This window comes from Camelus bactrianus, chromosome 8 (assembly GCF_048773025.1).
Source record: "Camelus bactrianus isolate YW-2024 breed Bactrian camel chromosome 8, ASM4877302v1, whole genome shotgun sequence".
Taxonomy (NCBI): Eukaryota; Metazoa; Chordata; class Mammalia; order Artiodactyla; family Camelidae; genus Camelus; species Camelus bactrianus.
In genome coordinates this window covers 24,595,364-24,616,913 of record NC_133546.1, presented here as the reverse complement: position 1 = coordinate 24,616,913, position 21,550 = coordinate 24,595,364, and the positions used below count along the sequence as shown (strand labels likewise).

General features: G+C 37.7%; 1 protein-coding gene across 5 annotated transcripts in view; it reads right to left on the bottom strand.

Moving 5' to 3' along the window:
- The window catches only part of MAP7 (microtubule associated protein 7), a 154,236-nt gene that overhangs the window by 23,520 nt on the left and 109,166 nt on the right, over nucleotides 1-21,550 (bottom strand). For 2 of the 5 annotated variants that reach the window (XM_074368291.1, XM_010965625.3), the window contains exons 4-8: nucleotides 16,546-16,709; nucleotides 15,625-15,742; nucleotides 11,505-11,615; nucleotides 5,917-6,030; nucleotides 1,043-1,170 (exon numbers count right to left, since the gene is read on the bottom strand). In XM_074368291.1, the coding sequence (XP_074224392.1) occupies nucleotides 1,043-1,170; nucleotides 5,917-6,030; nucleotides 11,505-11,615; nucleotides 15,625-15,742; nucleotides 16,546-16,709 (635 nt within the window). Of the gene's footprint in view, nucleotides 1-1,042; nucleotides 1,171-5,916; nucleotides 6,031-11,504; nucleotides 11,616-13,771; nucleotides 15,040-15,624; nucleotides 15,743-16,545; nucleotides 16,710-21,550 lie in introns of those variants that run through there. The other 3 variants (XM_074368293.1, XM_074368292.1, XM_074368294.1) reach the window with 3 other exon arrangements.

Genomic DNA, 21,550 nt, shown 5'->3' with positions numbered 1-21,550 from the left:
AGCGCTGGAGGCCTGACTCAATCATGAATTAAATGTTGATTCCTGAAAGCCTGAAGGGCTTGAAAGAAAATTGCCTGTAGGCAAAGCCATCAAGCTCTCACAAGCCTTAAATTATCCTCAAAAGTCTAAGCAAAATCCTTTTAAGTGTCCATCAGCTTTATAAATCAGAATTGCTCTGGGAAGTTAAGATTGAGATTCCAGCTTTTCAATTAAACGAGCCATGCTATTACCATGAGAGAGAGGCAATGAGATCTTCTGGTTGACTGGGGAGTCCTTTAAGACTAAAGTGCAATGTCTGAAGACCACGGAACAATGTCTACATCTTTCAACAGCAACCAAATAACACACAGTTTAAAACAAAGAAAGATTCCTGGAGACGTACAAGTGACCTCACTGCACTTCTATCATGGTGAAAATTAGCGTTAGATCAGCCACCTTGCCAGGAATAACAAGCACAAATTATATTCTTCACTTGCAAACTCTGAGGCCATAGCACAGCCCAATGGCCTTTCAAGAATTACTTAGTGACTAACTAGTGTTTTCAAAATACTTCGTTACTACATTTTAAGATCTGGACCATGACAGGAATTAGCTAGACAGACAAAAATGCTTTCTCTTGCTTTTTTAGTGAACTGCATTTAGAGTTCAACCAGCTTCTGGAGACGATTGGAATAAAATGCAGAGGTAGCAGTCCAGGCCCTCTTCCCCTTCAAAGGCTTTCTTACTTTCAAAGATTAAGTGTGCTGGAATTGTACTTATTTGTAAGGAGGCACCCACACAATGGTTCTGCCGCCAGACATGCTTGAACAAAGAATAGTTTTCCTTTTCAAACTCAAATTTTCCGGGGGAGCAAAAGTCCCCAAATGGAGAGGAAGTGTGGGGACAGCACCGCCCAGCCAGCCAGATTCAAGACTGGTGGGATGGATAGGGGGATGGATGTCACCAGCGCCCGCTCCTGCATCCACACACTGCACCTCGGGGCGGTGTCCACTCTGCACAGAAACAGCACCGACTCGCCAGGCTGCTCCCAACCGCTACTCACCGCTGTGCCGTGAACAGTCCTCCTTCGCGCGGAGCCCTCGGGCGCTGTTACAAAGAATTTTGGTCGCTCCGTCGGATTTCTAGAGTGTGCAGCTTTGTAGGGCATGATGTTGATGGGGCTGCAAGATGCTGAACGAGGACAAATGGGGATAACTAGGGTGCAGGTGATTGTTTTACACACAAGAGTGCCAGAGGAGCAGTTGAAGGAAAGCCAAAAAGCAGGAGCAGGAAGAGGAGCAAAGCGGAGATAGAGAGAAAAGTAGGGAGAAGATGTTATTACCTAAAGGTGTCCAGAACCATCATACTCAACTCTCCTCACGGTCCTGTCAGTTTACTGCGTGTCCAAAGGAGGGCACGTCCAAGTGAAAAATCTGGAATATATAAGCTATTTGGCTATTTAAATACTGACTAAAGATACAGACAGATGTCAGCCAATAATTACAGATAGCAATGGCCTTATGTTCCTATAAACAGATGGTTCTGGTAAAATGCTATATTAGTGACAGATAATTTTAAGATAAGGATTGTTTATAATAAGATTTTTCCTAGTTAGCTTTAAGATGGAACAAAAGGTGGAAAGACAGCAAGGGAGCAGCAGGCAAGCAAGATTTACTACAACTATTTCGGGAGTAAAATTCAACAGCCAGTGGGAAAAAAGCAACTGAATTTTTAAAATGTTACTTGACCAAGTCTTACCGGGTGCTAAGACTTGTTACAAGAACAACTAATAATTTCCACGGAAAAAAAATTCTGCAAATGTTTTATCTATTTAAAGGCAAATCAAATGCATGTTTCTGGGTTTTCCCAAAAGCCAAGGCATTTGATAGTTCGTAACAAGCAGCAGAACGTATGGGGAAATGGAATGTCATCATTTAAAACAGTGAATAGAACATATATATGTTAGAATTATACAAAATAAAGTTGAATCATGAATAGGTGTTACAGTTTTACTCAAGATGGAATATATATATATTTAAAAACCACACAGTTTCTGGCTATTCACCTTCAAAGGAATGTTGTCATTAATCAAGTGATTCTGAGCAACAGTGGGTTTAAAGAAATTTATATAACACTGCATAGATATCAAATATGTGGGTACTAATGTTCTAAGGCCCAGATCTCATCCAGAAATCTTGTTTTCCAGCAAAAAATAAGACAATTAAATATGACTACTGAGGGGAATACTATGTATTTGAACCACATTGTAAGATGACTTTACCCAACTCTAGCCAATGTAGCAACCCTTTAAAGACACTGTTATGTCAACTGAATAGGATTAATAAATTAAAAATTCAAAAGTTCATAGGACAAATTCAAGGTAATCTTAACTTTAGAATTATAGCTAAAATATTTGTTATTATTTTTTAATCTATAGACAGTTCTTCAGATTGCATCTTTATTTCTGTGTTCTCTTTAATTAAATGCCTTGCAGCACCTTCTGGTTATCACTGAATGGTCAAGGCAGTGAACAGACTGGAAACTGAACTCTTTTTTTCCCTATCATCTGAAAACAGAATTCTATTTCTTGGATAAGCTAAAACACTTTGCATACCCTCAGTTCTCCTTAAAAGAGTATGTGTCTTACTTGCAAGCTGACATAAAGCTTCACTTCAGACCTTAATGGTGGAGGAAGCTTCCCTTGTGTTGTGAAGAACGAAAACGTCTCCTTCCTTGGCTTGTTGTGAGCACATGGATAACTATTTGAAAATAACCTTTTCTTCAGTGCCGCAACAAAGCAATCGCACTTCCCAGACGAAGAAAGAGTTCATTAACGTAAACCTCAATCAAACGCCAAATGCCAATCAAATACATTTAAAGAATATCCTGGCATAAGGCACTTCGGTGGTATTAATGACCAAGAGAGGCACACACGGCCCAGGGCACAGCCAGAGGCCATTAACCTTGCCAAAGGATCAGGAAACATTAGATAACCCTGCTGTGAGGCCATGGGTCTGACACTGAAAAAGGAACGGAGCACAGAAGTATGATTTCTTTTCCCTTTACTGGCAAGTAATAATTTCGGGGGGTATCAATGGAGCATTTCCTGAGACCATCCTGGATGTAAGTCCATCTCACCATGCCTCTGGTTCATTCTTTATCATACTGACCAGTTAACACTAAGGAAAGGAGGAAAACATCCTTAAACCTATCCAAGTGTAGTCTATGCAAAAATCCTCAAATTTATTTGTTCAAGAAACCTCATCTGGCTAAAATAAACATTATAAATTCCTTCTAAGGCTACAGTACATGGAATTCATTGCTGTTCTTAATAGTAACTAGTGAAAAACCTGAAACTTTTAAATCACTTATTCTAATAATCTTGCCTATTTGACAAAATAGTAAAAGCAATATATAGTAGTTGCTTCTTCCCCCTAGAGTGCCCTCTATATCCCAAAGTTGTTTGTAAACATGAAATTTCTTTTATGGAAATGTCTTTGAGAAAGTCTCCTACAATACTAGTATTTCTTTCTACTCTTGGTAGCATGCGTACCTTAATTTAACTCATTCAAGATTTTCTATATGAAATAATGGCTGCAGAGAATGCAGTTCAAGTGGTTAGGGTGCAGCTTAGAGAATAATTACATAGTAGAATAATAATAATATTTACTGAGTGCCAACTATGTGCAGGTACTAGACTGAGATTTCTACATGTATTAACTCATTTCATCCTGGGCTCTAATAATCACAGGTATCTTAAATCTATTTTTAAAAAAGAGTAAGGAATAATCAACCCAAAGCTGTGGCCACAAGTGAGACATCTGAGACTCTGATTTCCAATTTTCAACTGCTCTTATTGCTTGTTCTGGGAGTTTGCAATCACTGAACACCCTAGAGGTAAGGATGGCTGTTTTTGATCTGCTATTATAACTCTGGCTCTGGATGTAGGTCATCCTCTTGCCAGTGGCAAGTGGATTATGAGGTGAACTTAAGGGACAACACTAAAATGGGAAGACAAGAAAGACTAACCAAGGGGAGCAGATGGAAAAATAAAAGTCATAGGAAAAATGTTTTTGACAAGATAAATGTAAGAGACGTTTCCATAAAAATTTTCAAATGGAAATTAAAAAACAGTTGGTTCATTAAACATAAGCTGTACGCTGTATCAATGCAATAATAAGTAACAATGATCTAAAGAATGTATTAACAAAAAGGCAACTCAAGTAAAAGCTATGTATTACTTCACACTAAAATCAATTACAAAAATGTATTGATCTGTGAAAAGGAAGATGGAGGAGTTGCAAAGTAAAGAAGAGCCAGTTAGCAGATTAAAAAGCACCTTGATTGAGAATAACAATGAAGAAGGAAGGCGGGAAGATGGGCAAGTAGAATGGATGGAAAATGAGGAAATGGTGTTGAAAGAGACTAGAGGAAGAGTGAAAGAATTGACAAAAATTAGTGATGACAGAAAGAGCAAAGAAAGACAATTTTTTTTAGCTGTGAGGCAGTCCTTTAGTATGAAACCACACACAATGTGGAGGTTCGGAAGTATGAGAGCCATAAACTATTTCGATCCTATGAAATAGGACTGAAAAGCAGTTTCTTCAATTAGCTAGACATAAAGAAAAGCTTTCATGACTTACATAAAAAAGGATGACATTCATGGGCATAAAAATAAACCATCTTGAAATAAACTATAATTTTTCCTCCAGAAAAATCTCAGATGCAGTGTGACAGCTGACAGGAGACTGACTTTACAGAGAATACAGATCACTATGATCCAGCTAGTTGAATGCACAATTGTAGACAGAGCATCACTGAGGGTGCCAAGGATGGAGGGGTAAGCATGTTTAAGATCTAGTCCATCAATTTTCCAAGTGTCAATGTGCCTGGTTTCCATAGGCAGGTGGTGGGAATGCCTGCACTTTGCTTTCTTGACTGCTTCCCAGGGGTATTGTGAGAACTCAGGTTGAAACTAGCTCATTGGGCACCATAGATGAAAGACATTATAAAACCACCAAGAATTATTATTTATAAAGAGGGCTAGTGAACATGAAGAGGCTTGCAGAGGCGAAGCTGTTTGAAAGGGAGCTTTATGAAGAAGCTATGCAATTTCCTACGTGTCAAAGATGAGGGCTGGTTACATAGATACACCAACTGTGCCCAAAGATATTTGGGAAAATCTAAATCAGCTCACCATAAGAGAGATGCTGCCAAAAGCCCAATATTTATCTTTCTGCCCAGCTACATACAGACTCTATACTAACTTCTCATTAAACTAGTTGGTTCATTCAGGCATGTTTTACATTTCAAAAAAGTAGTGGAGTTACAACTAACTGTAATAACCAGTACTTGGAGCATTTTATATATTTTCAAAGTGTGCAACAAATAAGAACACTGTAATTAGCCTTCTCCACAACATTTAGTTTTGAAATGGTACTCAATTACATACAGAAGACTAGCCCAGGGAGGATGAGTGGCTAGACCACAGCCATACTATGAAATGCTATGCTTAAATTGGTCTGTGCTTTAACTTTATTCCCAAGTCTACAAATTAGAATTAAATATTAAATTATTTCTACCCTTGGTCATCTGCTCAGATGCAGGGACAGGAGGAAAGGTGGGTAAGGGATAGGATTTTCTGGTAACATTATGAACAGACAGAAGTCTCTGAAGCCATCTGATCACAGGGAGGGGCATCCTTTGTCTGCCTGGCATCTGGTGTCCAAATAAGACTCTAAGATGGATGCTAAGAGGAAACAATACCTGGGCCATGAAACCAACACCAACAGACACAATTCCAAAGCCATTCCACCAGGAGGAGGAGAAGCACACAATGGGAAAAATCAGGTGTGATTAGATGAGTACAGGTGGCTCAGAGATGCTGTTAGAGGAGGACTTGCCCTCAGCGAGAAAGTTGCACCTTGACAGTTTTACCTGTATCTCCAGACAAGGCAGCTGTGCTTTTACTTCTGGCCAGGAACGAATGTGTGGGCGTCAGCAATCTGTTAACGACGCTGCTCTCCCATGGGCTGAGCTGCAGGCGGCGAGCTAAACGTCACCACATAAGCGAGATGTTAGAAGCATTCTTTCCAGGGGCAAGGGGGTGGAAGGCATCACTCCTATTGCTTCCACACGCCAGGCCTTCGAGAGAGACCTCGAGAGAGACCAGGTTGTCCGGGGAGGAAGCTGGTGGAGAGTCAGGGCAGGAGGGACTCTGTTCAAAGGAGCCACTATTCTGTAAGGTTGCCTTTCTTCAAGATGTTAAGTTTGTGGCTCTATACTAGTTTTTTGGACACATATTTTGCTAACCATCCTCCTTTGGAGTCAACAGGTAACAAAACAGAAAAAACATTTTAACTACAGGTCTGGCATGTTTCTCTGAGTCCAGTGGTACCCATCTGCCCTCACCAGGATAGGCGGTGTACTGATGGCACACACCTCAGCCAAAGGGCGTCCTAAGTACCTTGAATGTCAACTCCAACAGAGCTTTGGCAGCTTAATGCAAGACTGGAAATACGTAAATAAAGATAGAAAGGGTTGCCATTAAATTTTGCTGTATGTCCATGAATTGCTACTTGGACAATTGGGAGAAATTAAATATAATAAAAAGAAAGAGGACTCATGCAAAGTTCTCTATAGGTTTTCCTTTTGACTTTCCCAGTCAGCAAGCAGGTTCTTTGAGGTCCTTGGTTTGGCAACAACATAAAAGTTTTGATGGAGGATAAGGGTAAAACTGAAGGAAGATAAAATTAAGACAGAAAAGCCAAAATCCAATATAACCATAATGCTGAAAATTACTAGTGGGTGTGTGAAGAATCCAGAAAATAAATTTAAAATGGTGCAATGAAGTAGAGTCCCAAGTTGTACTGGGGCTTGGCAAGACCATTCTTAGGAAATGCTCTCTAATTATAAATTGATGACTTTGCTTATACTGTTAGCCTCCAGTGATGGTCCATGAAAATACAGAAGTTACTTTCCAAACTTATCAGGAGAGAACCTTGCAAAATCTTACAAAAATCACTAACGTGATCATATACAGTTGACCCTTGAACAACACAGGTTTGAACTGTGTGGGTCCACTTATATGTGGATCTTTCCCGATAAATACATAGTTGGCCTTCAGTATCCATGGATGCGGAATCCACAGATGTGGAGGGCCCGCTACAGGACTTGAGCATCTGAGAATTTTGATATCTGTGGCGGCTCCTGGAACCAACCCTCCATGAACACTGAGGGAGAACTGTATCTCTATTTTAGAACACACTGCCAACTCACTTAGACGAGCCTTTAAAGCTGTCTAAACCTGACAGGGCCACTTCTGTTCTGTACCAAAAGCAGCAGGTGCAAGTCCTCTGGCCTCTGGAATAACTGTTCTTATAATAATTTTTATATGTTATGTGTTATATTTTAAAGAAATGACATTTAAATTCTAGAAAATAAGTTTTAGTTAATGGAAGCCATCTGATGTTAGAGGTTGTTACAGAAAATATCTGCTCCTATTTGAAAGGAAGTACCAACCTCCAACGAGTACTTTAAATACGTGACTTTATTTTAAAAGAGTAGCTATTTCAATCAAGGCTCTGGTAAATTTAAGAATCAGTGAATTGTTTACTAGATTTTCAGTTCATTGGGAGAGTCTTCAATGATCCAACTAAATCTTACCTGCTGATATTAAGACATAAATAAAAATATCTATTATAAAAACTAATGTAATAGTTACACAGTAGCACGCACAATAGGATAGGTGCTATTACAAACTGCGGTATGGCGATGTGTGTGTGTGTGTGTATGTGTACCAACAACAGAATGTAATCTAAAATTAGAATACATTCAGAGAAATTAGTGGGGAAAGGTGATTAGGATTAAGTTAAAATCTTCAACAGAACTGTATTTTCAGTAGATGATCAAGGGGAGAAGAGGTAAATACTTCCTTTTCTTCAACTCTGTAGGATGACTGGCTTAGAACTGCAGAGACGGTTTATCATTGATATGACATGTCTTTTTTCCTCCTTTATTAAGAAGTGCAATTACTTTATTTCTGTTGGTCTTTAAGGCATCAACCAAAGAATGTGCCTCAAATAAAGAAAATTAAAACCCTCTTTGACTTGGGTTTAAAGCAAATCTGAAGAGATTTGCTTTGTAATTCTGAAACTGTGAGTGAAAGGTTTTACCAGGAGAAACGTGTTTCCACTTCTACCACATTCAGAACTATGCCCCGAGGAAGAGAGAAATAGACCTCTTCCATAAGATAACTTTTTAGTAAAGGTTAATACAGGAGAGTTAGTTAGTTAGCTGTTTTGTTTTCTTCTTTTTTCACCTAAAAGGGCCTGATCTTAAGATGATGAGCTCATGAAGGAAGACATATTAATTCTCATGAAACTAACCTATAGTGCTGATCCTACTGAAACACTGAAATGAGATATTGATAATTCCCATAATAGATCATCCAGCGCAGGGAGGCAACCAAACATTATACATATTTGCACCACCCTGTTCCTCCATAAACAGGATCACTATTCAGTTCTGGATGATGGGGGCCATACAGAAATCAGGCAAGAGTTGCCAGATCCTGACTTTTCATTAAAAGTTGGAAACCTTAATGTTATATGAAATCTTCCATTTTTTTCATATGATGGCAATTAATTCAAATTAAAATAGGAAACAAAATGACAAAACAACAAAACAAAAAAACCCTGCTCAGGTCAAACAGAACATGTGGGAAGAATTGAGCTTTAGGTCCACTACCCCTGTCCTCTAATCTAGATTCTGGGAAAAAAATGTATGGACTAATTTTCCTAGCAAAGAATAGCTAATGTCTTACTTTTTTTCAAATTCCCTATTCTTATTCCTTGAGAAAAAAAGCTAGTTAAGCAGGTAGTGTAACATAATAAAAAATACACATTTTAATGTAAAAATTTCCAGTGGCAATATTCTATCTGTTGCAGCAATGATAGAAATCTTTGTTAATCAGGTTTCCTATAACTTTGGTCATTTTATCAGTCTATGCGACACTATATTCAAGTGTGATAATCAAAATATGTAAATGCTGGTGGAGTAAGGCACAGAGCTAACAGATACCAGTCACTAGCTCTGCAGCACCTGGGGAAGCTCAGCTCGGTGAAGTGGGTATTTACCAGCTGGTATGGAAATAGTTCAGATTTTTAATAACTAGTAGAGCATTCCAGCTGAATGTCAACTTTGATAGTATCTGAGTTTCAATTTAATATCAGCTTTAAGGCCTGTGCTGTAAGGCTGAGAAAGCTCAGTCTAGTAATGGTGTATACTCTCTAAAGATCTGTCTGTAAAGCTTCTAATAATTTGATAAGAATGCTTTCTACTTTGATAATAAAGCATAATCAAATTTAAAAATAGGTAGCAGAAAAGACATTATACTAACTAAATCACTTAAATCTCTATATTAAGAAGTCCAAATTCAGAAGACTTCTATTCTCATTAAAAGACAGAGCCCTCTTGCTGTGCTGAGGGCTTTGCCTAACTTAAAAAAATTGCTTCCTGGACCATGTAGAAGCCCCTGGATGAAGCCGATCTTCCTTCCAGGCTGACCTCACCAGTCAAACCCAGAACTCGTTCCCAGTTCTTTTGATAAGGGGGTGGAGAAGTGGAACCCCAGATTTAGTGCTCTCCCCATTATCCTATTAGTCCAGCTGAGTATTTGATTTTATAGGTCTGTGCCATGATTCAAGGGGCAATTTCCTGGCCCCAGCTATGAACTGCTTATTGAGCTGCCCTTGACCCCTAACCTCACCAAAGGAAGAAGGCAGGGAATTAGGACTGAGCTAAGGAAGGACATCCATGAAGGAAAGAACTGAAGATGCAGCTTGGCAACAATATGGGTTAGGATCTGGCGATCTCTGTCCTGGTCCCTGCTGTCCAGCAATTACCCTGGAGGGTAAGTCAGGCCCTTCGCCTCTTAGAGACTCTATTACCCCAAATGGGTAATAGAGCCAACAAATTTTTCCCAGTTTTAAGATCCAATTACTTAAGGATATCCAGTCAGATAGTATCATGAAGAATCTACATAACATCTTATTTCTAGGTGACACAGCACTGTCATTCCACAGAAGTGTCGATAGGACCCTGTTTGGTTTATTGCCCATTTCGTCACTCCATCCTTGCCCCAGTTTCAGCTATGGGACTGCAGGAGGCAATAAGCAAGGTTTAACTGAAAATTACTTAAGTCCCAATTATAGTTTGCCTGAGATCCAGGTTCAGGAAAATATAAAATTCAAGTGCTGAGTAAGTGACCGATTCCAAAGAAACTTGAATAGGCAACTGTAAGAACAGCAATCACATGCTATATTTTACATTATATTAAGGGAATGAGTTTGAAAATAAATGCTACTTAAGAAAGGAACTCTAACTGATAAAACTTTTTTCTAATATATAAAAGGACCCTAGTTTGACTACACGTCTCATATTGATGATTTATGCAAATTAGGTTAAAAAAAGATTAGGTTAAAAGACAAGAATAGGAAGTTGTTCAAACATTTACTGCTTTAAGAGATTAGTTATAACATGAACACATTATATTGTACATTACAATGACACCATAACTTTTATACAATACAAAATATACAAATACACATACACACATATAGAACATGCACACTACATTCTTTTTAAAGACTATAAACACTTCAAAACCAATCAGTTTCTTAATAAAGCACTTAAAGTAACCATAATTTGTTACTTTTGAAGAGTATATGTTTTTATATTGCATAATAATTCTTTGGTTTTTTAAATTTAAAATCATTTTAGTTATGTAAAACAAGTAACATCTTAAATGCTTGATTTTTCATTCTATAAATATGTAAAATAAAACTTTCATTTTATAAATAACTCAACATTCATGTACTGTAAATCCATGGGATGAATAAAACTCAAAAGTCAAATAAAATGTTAATTGGAGGACTATGAATATTAAAATACTCAGGAGGCTTAAATGATGATATTCTTGAAGTTAGGCCAAATCCTTTTAAATGAATGGACACCAAAAAACCAATCACTCATGCACACAAGAAATGCAGTAAGAAAGGTTTGGTTAAAGGGGAAATAAATGAGTAAAATGAAATCTACCAACATGAATCATTTAAAAAGGTTTTTTAGAAAGTTAAAGCCTGGAATTCCCCAAGTACAGGTGGAAAGTCAAAGACAATCTGATTGAAGTAAAATAAATGTTCATAACAAAGATTATTTGCATGTTGGTGGATAAGTGGGTGATTTCTGGAGCTGTAAACTCATGTACTAAAAACTTGAGAGAAGCACCGCTTCCATCACTGCTAAATGCAACCATTCAGCCAAGTTCTAAAATGAGAAATGTTCTTGTCGCAAGGAAAATGCTGCTCAGACGTTTATTGCTTTTTTACTCTGAAGTTTTTTCTTCCTATTTAAGAAACGTAGGGAAAGCAACTTCAGATGCTTATTTTTATCTGTAAACATCCGGAAAAAAAAAGCATTAAGTAAATAACAGAACACTTTTTTTGTTTTCCTTTTGACTGTACCTCTATCTGGAGAATTTAGTAAAGTTGCAGATGAAGAGGAGAGCCGCTTGCTAATGACCGGATCAACATGTTTCGAAAGATTCATGGTGGAAACTGACCGCCTGTCTGGATCTAAAACAAATGAGATAATGCTAATTGACAGCCAGCATGCAGGATTGCAAATTTCCTAGTTCACTGATGGAAGGAAAAACTAGGATTGGATGCTTTCAGCTCTATTACTAGATCTTTACTACAGCACAGTTTTCTAAGTGGACATTGTAAAGGTAACTTAAAAGCAAGAAATAATATTCATTTTCCTCATAGGATAAAGTAGCTACTCTGCTCATCAGACAAATGGAGGAAGATCAAAGGAAAGCCAGCAGAGGGCAACGAAAATAACGGAGGCAGACTGTGAAGCAAAACAACGACAACAAAACAGCCCATAAAAGTGAATGCCTGCATCATTTCCCAAAGTGGGAAGAATGGGGTAGCAACAGTGCTGGTAAGATAGGACGCAAACACTAGAATGAAAAGAACACTAGGTTGTGTGCATTTGCTGGTATCTTTGCTTGTAGAGTCATTTTACCCAGGTCATTAAAGTTCATCATAGAAATACAGATTAAGAAGAAAGTAAAAGAAATACTTAAGGTGTGGAAAGGATGGCTCCTACAGCATTTCTTTTTCCTTTTTTTATTAAAAATTTTTTTCCTTTGGGAAATTAAGCAATTAAATATTAGGGAACGAAACACTAGTATGATAAATATTTGTGGTTTTTTTTTTTTTAATTGAAGTATGTCAGTTTACAATGTTGTGTCAATTTCTGGTGTACAGCATGATGTTTCAGTCATATATATACATACATTCATTTTCATATTCTTTTTCATTATAGTTTACAAGATATTGAATATAGTTCCCTATGTTATATAGTAGAAACTTGTTATTTATCTATTTTATATATAGTAGTTAGTTCTACAAATCAAACTCCTATTTTATCCCTTCCCACCCCTTTTTCCCCGTTAACCGTCAGTTTGTTTTCTACGTCTGTGACTCTGTTACTCATTTCTTTTTAAAAGTCGACTAATAACCACACCTCTGTGCCTATAACACAAAGTTTAGTGTAGTTTAAAGATGTTGAATTAGCCTATAAACTTGCCTAACAAAACTGGTGGCAATAAAAAGAAAATCAGAATTCCTTCTCTTTAAGTTTATTAATAATATTCTTACTGCTGTTGGATAATTTTTGAGTAATTCTTAAAGTTCAAGTCAGAAGAGAAATAATAGCTGTGTAAAGATAAAACTCAGCTCTGATAGTTTCTCTGTGCAGTGGAACCAAGCTGTAACTGTAACCAAGCTCACTAGCATGCATCGTGTTCCCTGAATAAAACTGCATATAATAAAAGTCTAAACATTTCATCCTTATATTTACCTAGGAGGCAGGGAGATGTTCTGACCTTCAAGAGTCAAAGTTATAGGGATTTTGCCATATCTTGTTTTATTTTCTATTGTTAACTTCCTCTAAAACTGAAAACAAACCAAAATATTCCTTGTGAGAGAGGCCTTCAAACCTAGTTCCCATTGGTCTAACCCTGGTAGTAAAAGTTTTAAACTTTCCCCCACAGAATAACCATTTTTGGTCATTATTACAGGGGATAAGCAAGCCTTCCACCAACATCAGATATTCCTATCTTCTATAAGGACTCGTTTTTATGATTGAAGCCATTTAATTAAATTTTTAAAAAATTTATTGAAGTACTATTGAATTACATGAAGCACTTTAATTATTAAAAGAAAAATAACCAAACAATGTTTCTGTGACTCAAATTTACACTGAACTGATGGGCTTTTAGGGCAATGCTAACATAAAGAAAAGATTTAAGGTAAAACTGTCAAAAGGAATATCTCAGTGATAAAACGTTAGGTTCAAGGGCACAAGGAAAGATAATGAAAGTCATTTCCAGGAGATTTCATAGCAATACATTTTCTGATATTGCTTTGTATGTTAAGCTCTGAGGGAAAAATTGTGTCTACATGCAGACCTATATGGAGGTATAGTATATGTATTTATTTATTATATTACTTAACACATAAGAATGGTTAATCTCTTATCTTCTCTCTGAGTAAAACACAAACACACAAAAGGATTTATGAAGAATCAGTTTAAAAAGTATGAAGTTTTACAAAGCAGCGCTAGTTGATGTGCGGGCAGTCAGACAACACACTAATTTACTCTGGATTAAATTTAATTTTTAGGATCTGTTTGTTGGTAAAAATAAATACTGAGTACCTACCACAAGTTAGGCATTGCTGTGAAGTAAGGGGTACTCAAAATGAGTAAGACCCGGTCACTGCTCTTAGGACCACAGCAGATCATTTTGACCTTTGAGAATTTTGGCAAATTCCCATTATTTTCAAACTTCTCTGTTCTAGTATAGGGGCAATTTCTTCTAGTTCACAGTTCTTATAAAATGGATTTTATCCAACAGCTCACAAATACAACGTTGGTTTCTCTTGCTCTAAGTGGCAACAACAAAGATCATATGTTAAATTCTGAGCATGGAAGACAAGAATTAAAGTTAAGTAACTTTATTTCCCCTCAGAAATGTTTGAAAATCTTTAGCAGATTTACATGTGTAACATACACATGTAAAATATGAAGCCAAGTAAAAGAAAAATATGTAAGTTTATAAAAATATACACCTTGACAGCTTTTTTGCATGAAACACATATGCAAAACCATCCCTAGAATGGAATATCACATGTAAGTGATCCTTGTGATCCCAGATTTGATATGCGCCCCACCTCAAACACCAAGGGGTCATGAAGAGCTGAGGCAGGGGTGCTTTCAAATATGGTTCACTGCATAGGAAAGAAAGTTGTGGCAATAATACATTTAGATTTTTATTAAATGAAGGGTTACAGAAGATACACTGAACATTAGGAGTGAAAGAGAAGAGCAAACAAACAAAAATCCATAGTCTTAGGTGAAAACTGAAAGTGTTAATAGCTACACTGACTGCGGGGTGGGGTTGGGTGGATAAAGACAAACCAGATGTACTTTGATCCCAGGTGATTTATCAGCAAAAAACCATTTTTTAAGGTTTTATCCAAAATGATCCTTTAAAGAGAAAGTAAACATATCACATGTAATTATTTTATTTCCATACCTTTAAGTTACCCGAGTTACATTATCAACACTTGAGAAACACTGTGCAGTATCCCAGATCTAGGTCTACGCAGCAGGACAGTAAGCATGCGTTATGACTAAGGTGGTGATGGTTCAGCTACTGATGAGCTGGCCCTAGGTCTGAGGAGCTAGCTACAGGTCAGGCAATCGGCAAATCACAAGGATGTCTGTACCAGGTTTTCTAGTACCACCAAAAGTTGTGAAGTGGTGGTCCAGGCCTGCTAAATCGAGAAAGGTGAATGATGATTCAACAAAACCACCTGGGGACAGAATGTAAGACAATGACTTTTCAAAGTAAATTAAAAAAAAAAAGTTTATTAGACTCACACAAATGAAAAAGAACTGACACACTATATAAAATCCAAGGCATATTGAATTTACAGTACAAAAGTAAAGCCTTTTTCTAAGTCCAAATTTCAGTATGATTTTATGTCCATTTAAGAACAAGGGAATCGCTTTGACATCCACAATTATTTCTAGCTTCAGAAATCTGCACTTCCTCTCACTGAGCCTGAGTGTTGCATACACTTTAGGGTCAGGATACATAAGCTCATGGTATTGGTTCTGATCGTCAATATTGCTATGACTCCTACAGAGACAGAGACAAAACGGGTTAATCTATTCCATCGTCCTGAAACCCCTATACAAATCAATTACTTATAATAACATAGAGCTGAAACTAGCTATTTATTTAGAAACACTGCAGAGATTTCTGTTTTTTTAAAGAGTTTTGTAACAAATGAGAAAAGCAGCCCATGTGGAGGGAGGGGACCTTATCTTCTTACCTCCATCACCCTCTTATCCTCAAACAGTAGAAGCAACATTTAATTGTAGTTTAATTATTTCTGCAGGATTTTTGTTTTGCAAATATAGACTTAGAATAAAGAAGCAAGTGAGACTTTCACTGTGCAGGAAAAAAAAAATAGTCGTTTCTGAAAGCAGCTGCTGTCTACTTACCTGCACTGTGGATGCTGGGGCTCCCATGGAGAGCACCTCCCCAGGACCACCGGTTATGCTTCTGTTTTGGCTTCTGGCTCCTTTCCATCGTACGTCGTACAACAGCTTCATGGCGTTCCTTAAATGGAACAGAGGGGCTGACGATTAGTCAGCCTTGCTGGTTGAGGATTAAGAGGTGTTGCTTAGATTTCAACCTTAGTACTCCTGATCTATCTCCTAAGTCCTACACCTTAATGTGAGAGTAATATTAACCTGGGGAGGGGAGGTTATTGACATTATTAAGTTCCAGTCGATAAAGCCCTTGGCAGACAGCAGGTACTTCAATAAATGACCGTTATTATTACTACTGGGAGTGTGATGGTTTCATCAACTCACATGAGTCTGGTGGTGCAGGTCTTAGCTCAGACAGATGTTTGACGCATGCGGTACTGTATCTTAAAAACGACATTTAGGAATCTGAGGATGTGAGTAATCCTGACCGCACAACTTAATGAATTGTATGACTTTATGTAACTTACTGATTCCGAGTCTACACTTCTACTTTCACAAAAACTGGTAACACTTACTTGAGGGCTGAGTAAGAGTTAAATGAGATAATCTATGCGAAAATGTAAAAGGTAAAGCCCTCCAGAAATCCAGTTCCTGGGAGCAGTCTTACACTTCAGTATAGATGAAGTAAACAAAAGTAAGTTACAGACCTAGGCCAGAGAAATGGGCTTTTAAAGTTTCTGTGGCGACAACAACCATACGATTCTCAATCTGATTTCCATGCCACAACCTCCCCTAGAAACTGACTATCCGTAAAGCTGCTGCCTCTGAAGCTTCCTGCTGCGCATCCCAGCACCTGAATGGAGAGCTTCACAGTAAACGTGCTGCGTTTCTGGAACAGACAAGCCCGCGGCCCTTTCCCGAGCATCTCACCTTGTCCTCCTCGAGCCTCTGCCTCCGCTTCTCCTCCACAGCAGCCCTCCTCCGTTCTTCCTTCAGCCTCTGCTCCTCTAACTTCTTCCTCCGCTCCTCCAGGTGCTTTTCATAGTGCTGCCTGGCTCGCTCTTCTCTCTCCAACCAGATGACTTCTCTCGCAGCTTCAGCAAGAGAAAGGAGGGAAACCAAACACAGGCAGGTTGAAAACTTGAACAGTCAGGGCTGTGTAAGTGGCCTGCATCTAACACACATGGAGGGATTCCCTGGTTTCTATGAAGCAACCATGGCCTTTGCTTTCCTTATATTTTCAGGGAAAAAGTACTACTGGTAATTTTTAGTATAATTTAATATGCAAACAATGAGGCCGAAAAAGATGCACTGAATTCGACTCGTTGGGAACTGGAAAAACCCTCTAGTCTGGTTCATTATTACTGGAGAAGAAAGCCTACATCACACGCTCTGGTCTCAGTGCTAATATGGAAATGATGCCCTCAAGCCCAACAGTAGCACCATCTGTCTCTCTTATTAAAGAATGTGACAAACTCCACAGCGAAAGTCAGTGACTTCATTTGTTCCATCGTAGCATTGGTTCGGTAAGTATTAAAAAGGATTTGGGTGAGAATCTGAAAGACTGATAGTTGATGAAAGATATGCCTCACGGGTGTGTCACACTGAGTCAGCAGAAGGATGTGAGGGACCAAATAAGCAACTGACCTTGTGTCGGACATGCTCATAACCTAGTTATGGGCGACTTAATATTGAGATCTGAGTGAAAACATACAATTCAAAAAATGCTGTTCAGTAATGGAATGCTTCCTTCCTCTCTTCTTTACATATGCATGCTCCTTCCTCACTTTAGGGAAAAGTATACGCCACAAAACTATTTTTTTAATATGATGCTTCTTCAGCCATGACAACCAAACACATTTTTAATATGAGTGATTAACATTATAGGCAAAAGTATCCAAACAAAACATATAGCATAAATTTTGAGGACAGTACATAGTATATAAATTAAAATGCTACTTTTTAAGAGAAAAAAATAAAATTCAGAACATTTGGTTTCCTCTAAATATTTAATATTAGAGATTCTATATCTTTGCTACCAATTAAATCTTTCCGGAAATATTCATTTGAGGAGCCAAATCTGCTGAAAGGGATCTGAACTGACTTTACTTTCATGGAAAGAAAAGGCTGAGGAAAACCCAAGGTGAGTTGGTCCTCTGACATCGCTCAGGGTGGTGCACACAGAGAACTGGGGACGGGCATGTGGGAGGTCTGGGTTCTCCCAGCAGCTCTGCTGCTAACACATGGTGAGACCTGGACAAGTTTATTTGGATTTCAGGTTTCTTTTGCCTAAAACAGGAAGAAATTGATCTTCAAGGTTCCTTCTTTCTAATTTTAAAAGCCCATGGTTTTAAAGAAATTCTCAGGCCCAAGTAAAAGTTTACTTTAAGTAAAAGCACATAGTATGTGCACAATAAATATTTACTGAATGACTGAATGAAATGATTGATGTGTCTGAGAACACATATTAAAAGTAACAGATGGACAGCATTATTCACAACAACCAAGACATGGAAGCAACCTAAATGCCCATCAATAGATGAAAGGATAAAGAAGAAGGGAATACACAGACAATGGAATATTACTCAGTCATAAAAAAGAATGAAATCTTGCCATTTGTGACAACATGGATGGACCTAGAGAGTATTATGAAAAGTGAAATAAGTTAGACAGAGAAAAGCAAATACTGTATGATTTCACTTATAGGTTGAATCTAAAAAAACCAATGAACAAACAGAACCAAACAGAAAAAGTCATGGATACAAAAAAAAAAAAAAACAGGTGGCTGCCAGAGGGACGTGGGGGGGGGGGAGGAGAAAAATAGGTGAGGGAGATTAAGAGGTACAAACTTTCAGCTGCAAAATAAATGAGTCATGGGTATGAAATGTACAGAGTGGAGAATATAGTCAGTAATTATGTAGTATCTTTGTATGGTGACAGACAGTAACCAGACTTATCATGGTGATCATTTTGAAATGCACAGAAATATCTAATCACTATATTGTGCAACAGGGACTAACTGGTGTTATAGGTCATTTATACTTCAAAATCAAACAAAAAAACATACAAACTCATTGAAAAAGATCAGATTTGTGGTTACCAGAGGCAGAAGGTGGTGGGAGGGGGAACTGGATGAAGGCAGTCAAAAGGCACACACATCCAGTTATAAGATAAGTACTAGGGATGTAATATACAACATGATAAATATAATTAACAATGCAGTATATTATATATAAATGTTGTTGAGAGAATAAATCCTAAGAGCTCTCATCACAAGGAAAAAATATTTTTCCTATTCCTTTAATTTTGTGTCTATATGAGATGATGATGTTCACTAAACTTACTGTGGTAACCATTTCATCACGTGTGTAAGTCAAATCATTATACTGCACACCTTAAACATATACAGTGCTCTATATTGATTATATCTCAATAAAACTGGAGGAAAGAAGTAACAGACATGGAACACAATTCTAACACTGTCTTAAGATGCATTTACTTTGATCACACACACTCGTGCACATGACACTTCCTGAATTTTCTATGTGAGAATATCTTACTGGCAGGCTTTTAATGATAATGTACATTTTGATTCACTTTAGAAGGCAGATTTACAGTAACGGACTTTGTCAAAGCTTAAGTGGTACAAAATATTAAAAGATGAGAGGGAGGTTTTCCTCTAACCTTAGACCCTCTTATATTCCACCTCCATCTCTATAAATAAATAACACACATACTGTAGCACAACACACCTCCTGCTCTGCATCTTGCTTTTTTCACTGAAAATATATCCTAGAGGTCTTTCTATACCAACGTGAAACTAACAATCTTTTTAGTGACTATATATTTCATTGCCTATTTTATATAACCAGATATTCATTGACTATCTAAGCTGCTTTCAGTATTTGATCAATCCAGACCTTGAACATCACTGTACTGTTATAAATCTCTGCATAGAGGTGTCAGTATATCTATATAGAAGCAGAATTGCTCAATTTTAAAATTTGATAGATAGCGCCCTACTGTCTCCTGTGGAGGCCATAGCAATTTATGCTTGTACCAACAAAACAGGAGGGTCAGAGGCAGAAAAAAGAAACAGATCTGAACCGTGAAACCTAGAGATATGCAGGATGACACGGCTGTCTTCACTCTTAGCTCTCACACTACATAGTCTTTGACTTTGACACCCCATTTTGAGAATAACTTCAGAGGTCTTTGAAGACATTTATGAGTGTAACATATTCCTTTCCTACAAGAGATCCAGAAGCCAAAAAGACAAAATAAGAAATAAATATTTTTAGGAAATACTCAGAAATGTTAAAAAAAAAAAAAAAGCTGGTAAGGTAAAATTTGTAAAATAAGAGTTTACTCATTCACAGATTTTCCTTAATGCATTGATTGCCCACTGTGGATTGGATGCCCCTGAGGAAACACAACTGTCACCCAGATTTGGGTGACATTGCCATCAACGTGTTATATGACATTTTTCATCAGGCTACATTCTTGTTCATGAGTATCTGTGATTATTTCCACATGAAATTGAAACTCCCTGATTTCTCAAGTCCTACCTCAACATGGCCTTAATAACTTTATTTGGTCTTATTCTGCATTGCTCTCCAAAACAGCCTCTTCCTGCTCTCCACAGATCTTTCTCCTTCCTACACTTCCCAAACAAACCATGCTTCTCCGCCTCTCTGCCCCTGTTGTTGCCTTGCTGGGAAAGCTGCCATCCTTTTTCATCCAAACAGATCTATCCTTTAAGGCAGCAGCCTCATAAAAACACAGAGCTGGGCTCTAACCCTCATTCATGCTTACTACTTCTAGGGTGGGCCCAGCAATCTGCATTTTAAACAAACCTCCCAAGTGATCCTGGTCCCAAGTGATCTACTGATGGCTTCTGGAGGAACACTGCCTGTGAGGTCTTCTCCAGGAGCTTCGTCCCTGCCAGGGCTCACTGCTGCTCTTATGACACCCACCACAAATTTAGCATTTCTTATATTCTGATTTCCATGTAGCAAAGATCCTTTTTTTCCCTTTTTGCACCCATCATCCTGTTTTTCACAACTTGTATATAACCAAGGGTGGTAACAATTACTTCCTGATTCACTGAGAGCTGCTTCTTGATTCATTCACCCATGACTGTGTGGTCTAAGGCAAATGACTTAACCTTCTTATGCCTCACTTCTGTCAGGGTGAATTGTGGCTAAATATAGGAACTTCTCACAGATTTACTGTGAGGCTTAGAAGAATAATTACACCTAACATTGTTAGAATAGTTCTTTGCACTTCAATATGAACTATTATTGCTAAATTTATCATCATATTACATAATTCCAATTCAGAAAATTAAGGGTACTTCTTAAGGTTGTGGTATAAATCACTACAGGGCTAGACATTATTAAAACAATACTTAGTTTTATCTCAAATAACCTTTTAAAGGAAGAATATTTATCAAACTCTTGAGTTCCACTTCTATTTTCTACCAGGAAGTGGAGATCCTATTACAGTGCCTTCTTAAACAACTGTCGTCTTTAAATAGTCATACAGAGAGTACGCAAACAATGGTGAAACAGCAAACAATACTCTCATATTATTGCAGTGTGCTAGTGAGTGCCAGGATCACTACCTAGTACAGACCACGTGACCTTCTAAACTGAAGGATAACACATAAAACATCTCAATATTTTAATAATAATTGAAAGTTAATTTATCCTGAGAGGTTTAGTTATTTAAAATATTCCCTGTGGATGATAGATAATATCAAAGTTTTGTATTTTCTCATTAAAAATGAGGCTTTTGAACACAAGGGAAAAAAAATCAACAATTGTGGTGGACTGAACTGTGTGCCCTGCACCTCCCCCCCATTCATATGCTGAAGCCCTAATGCCCAAGGGGACTGTATTTGGAGATACAGCCTTCAGGAAATAATCATGGT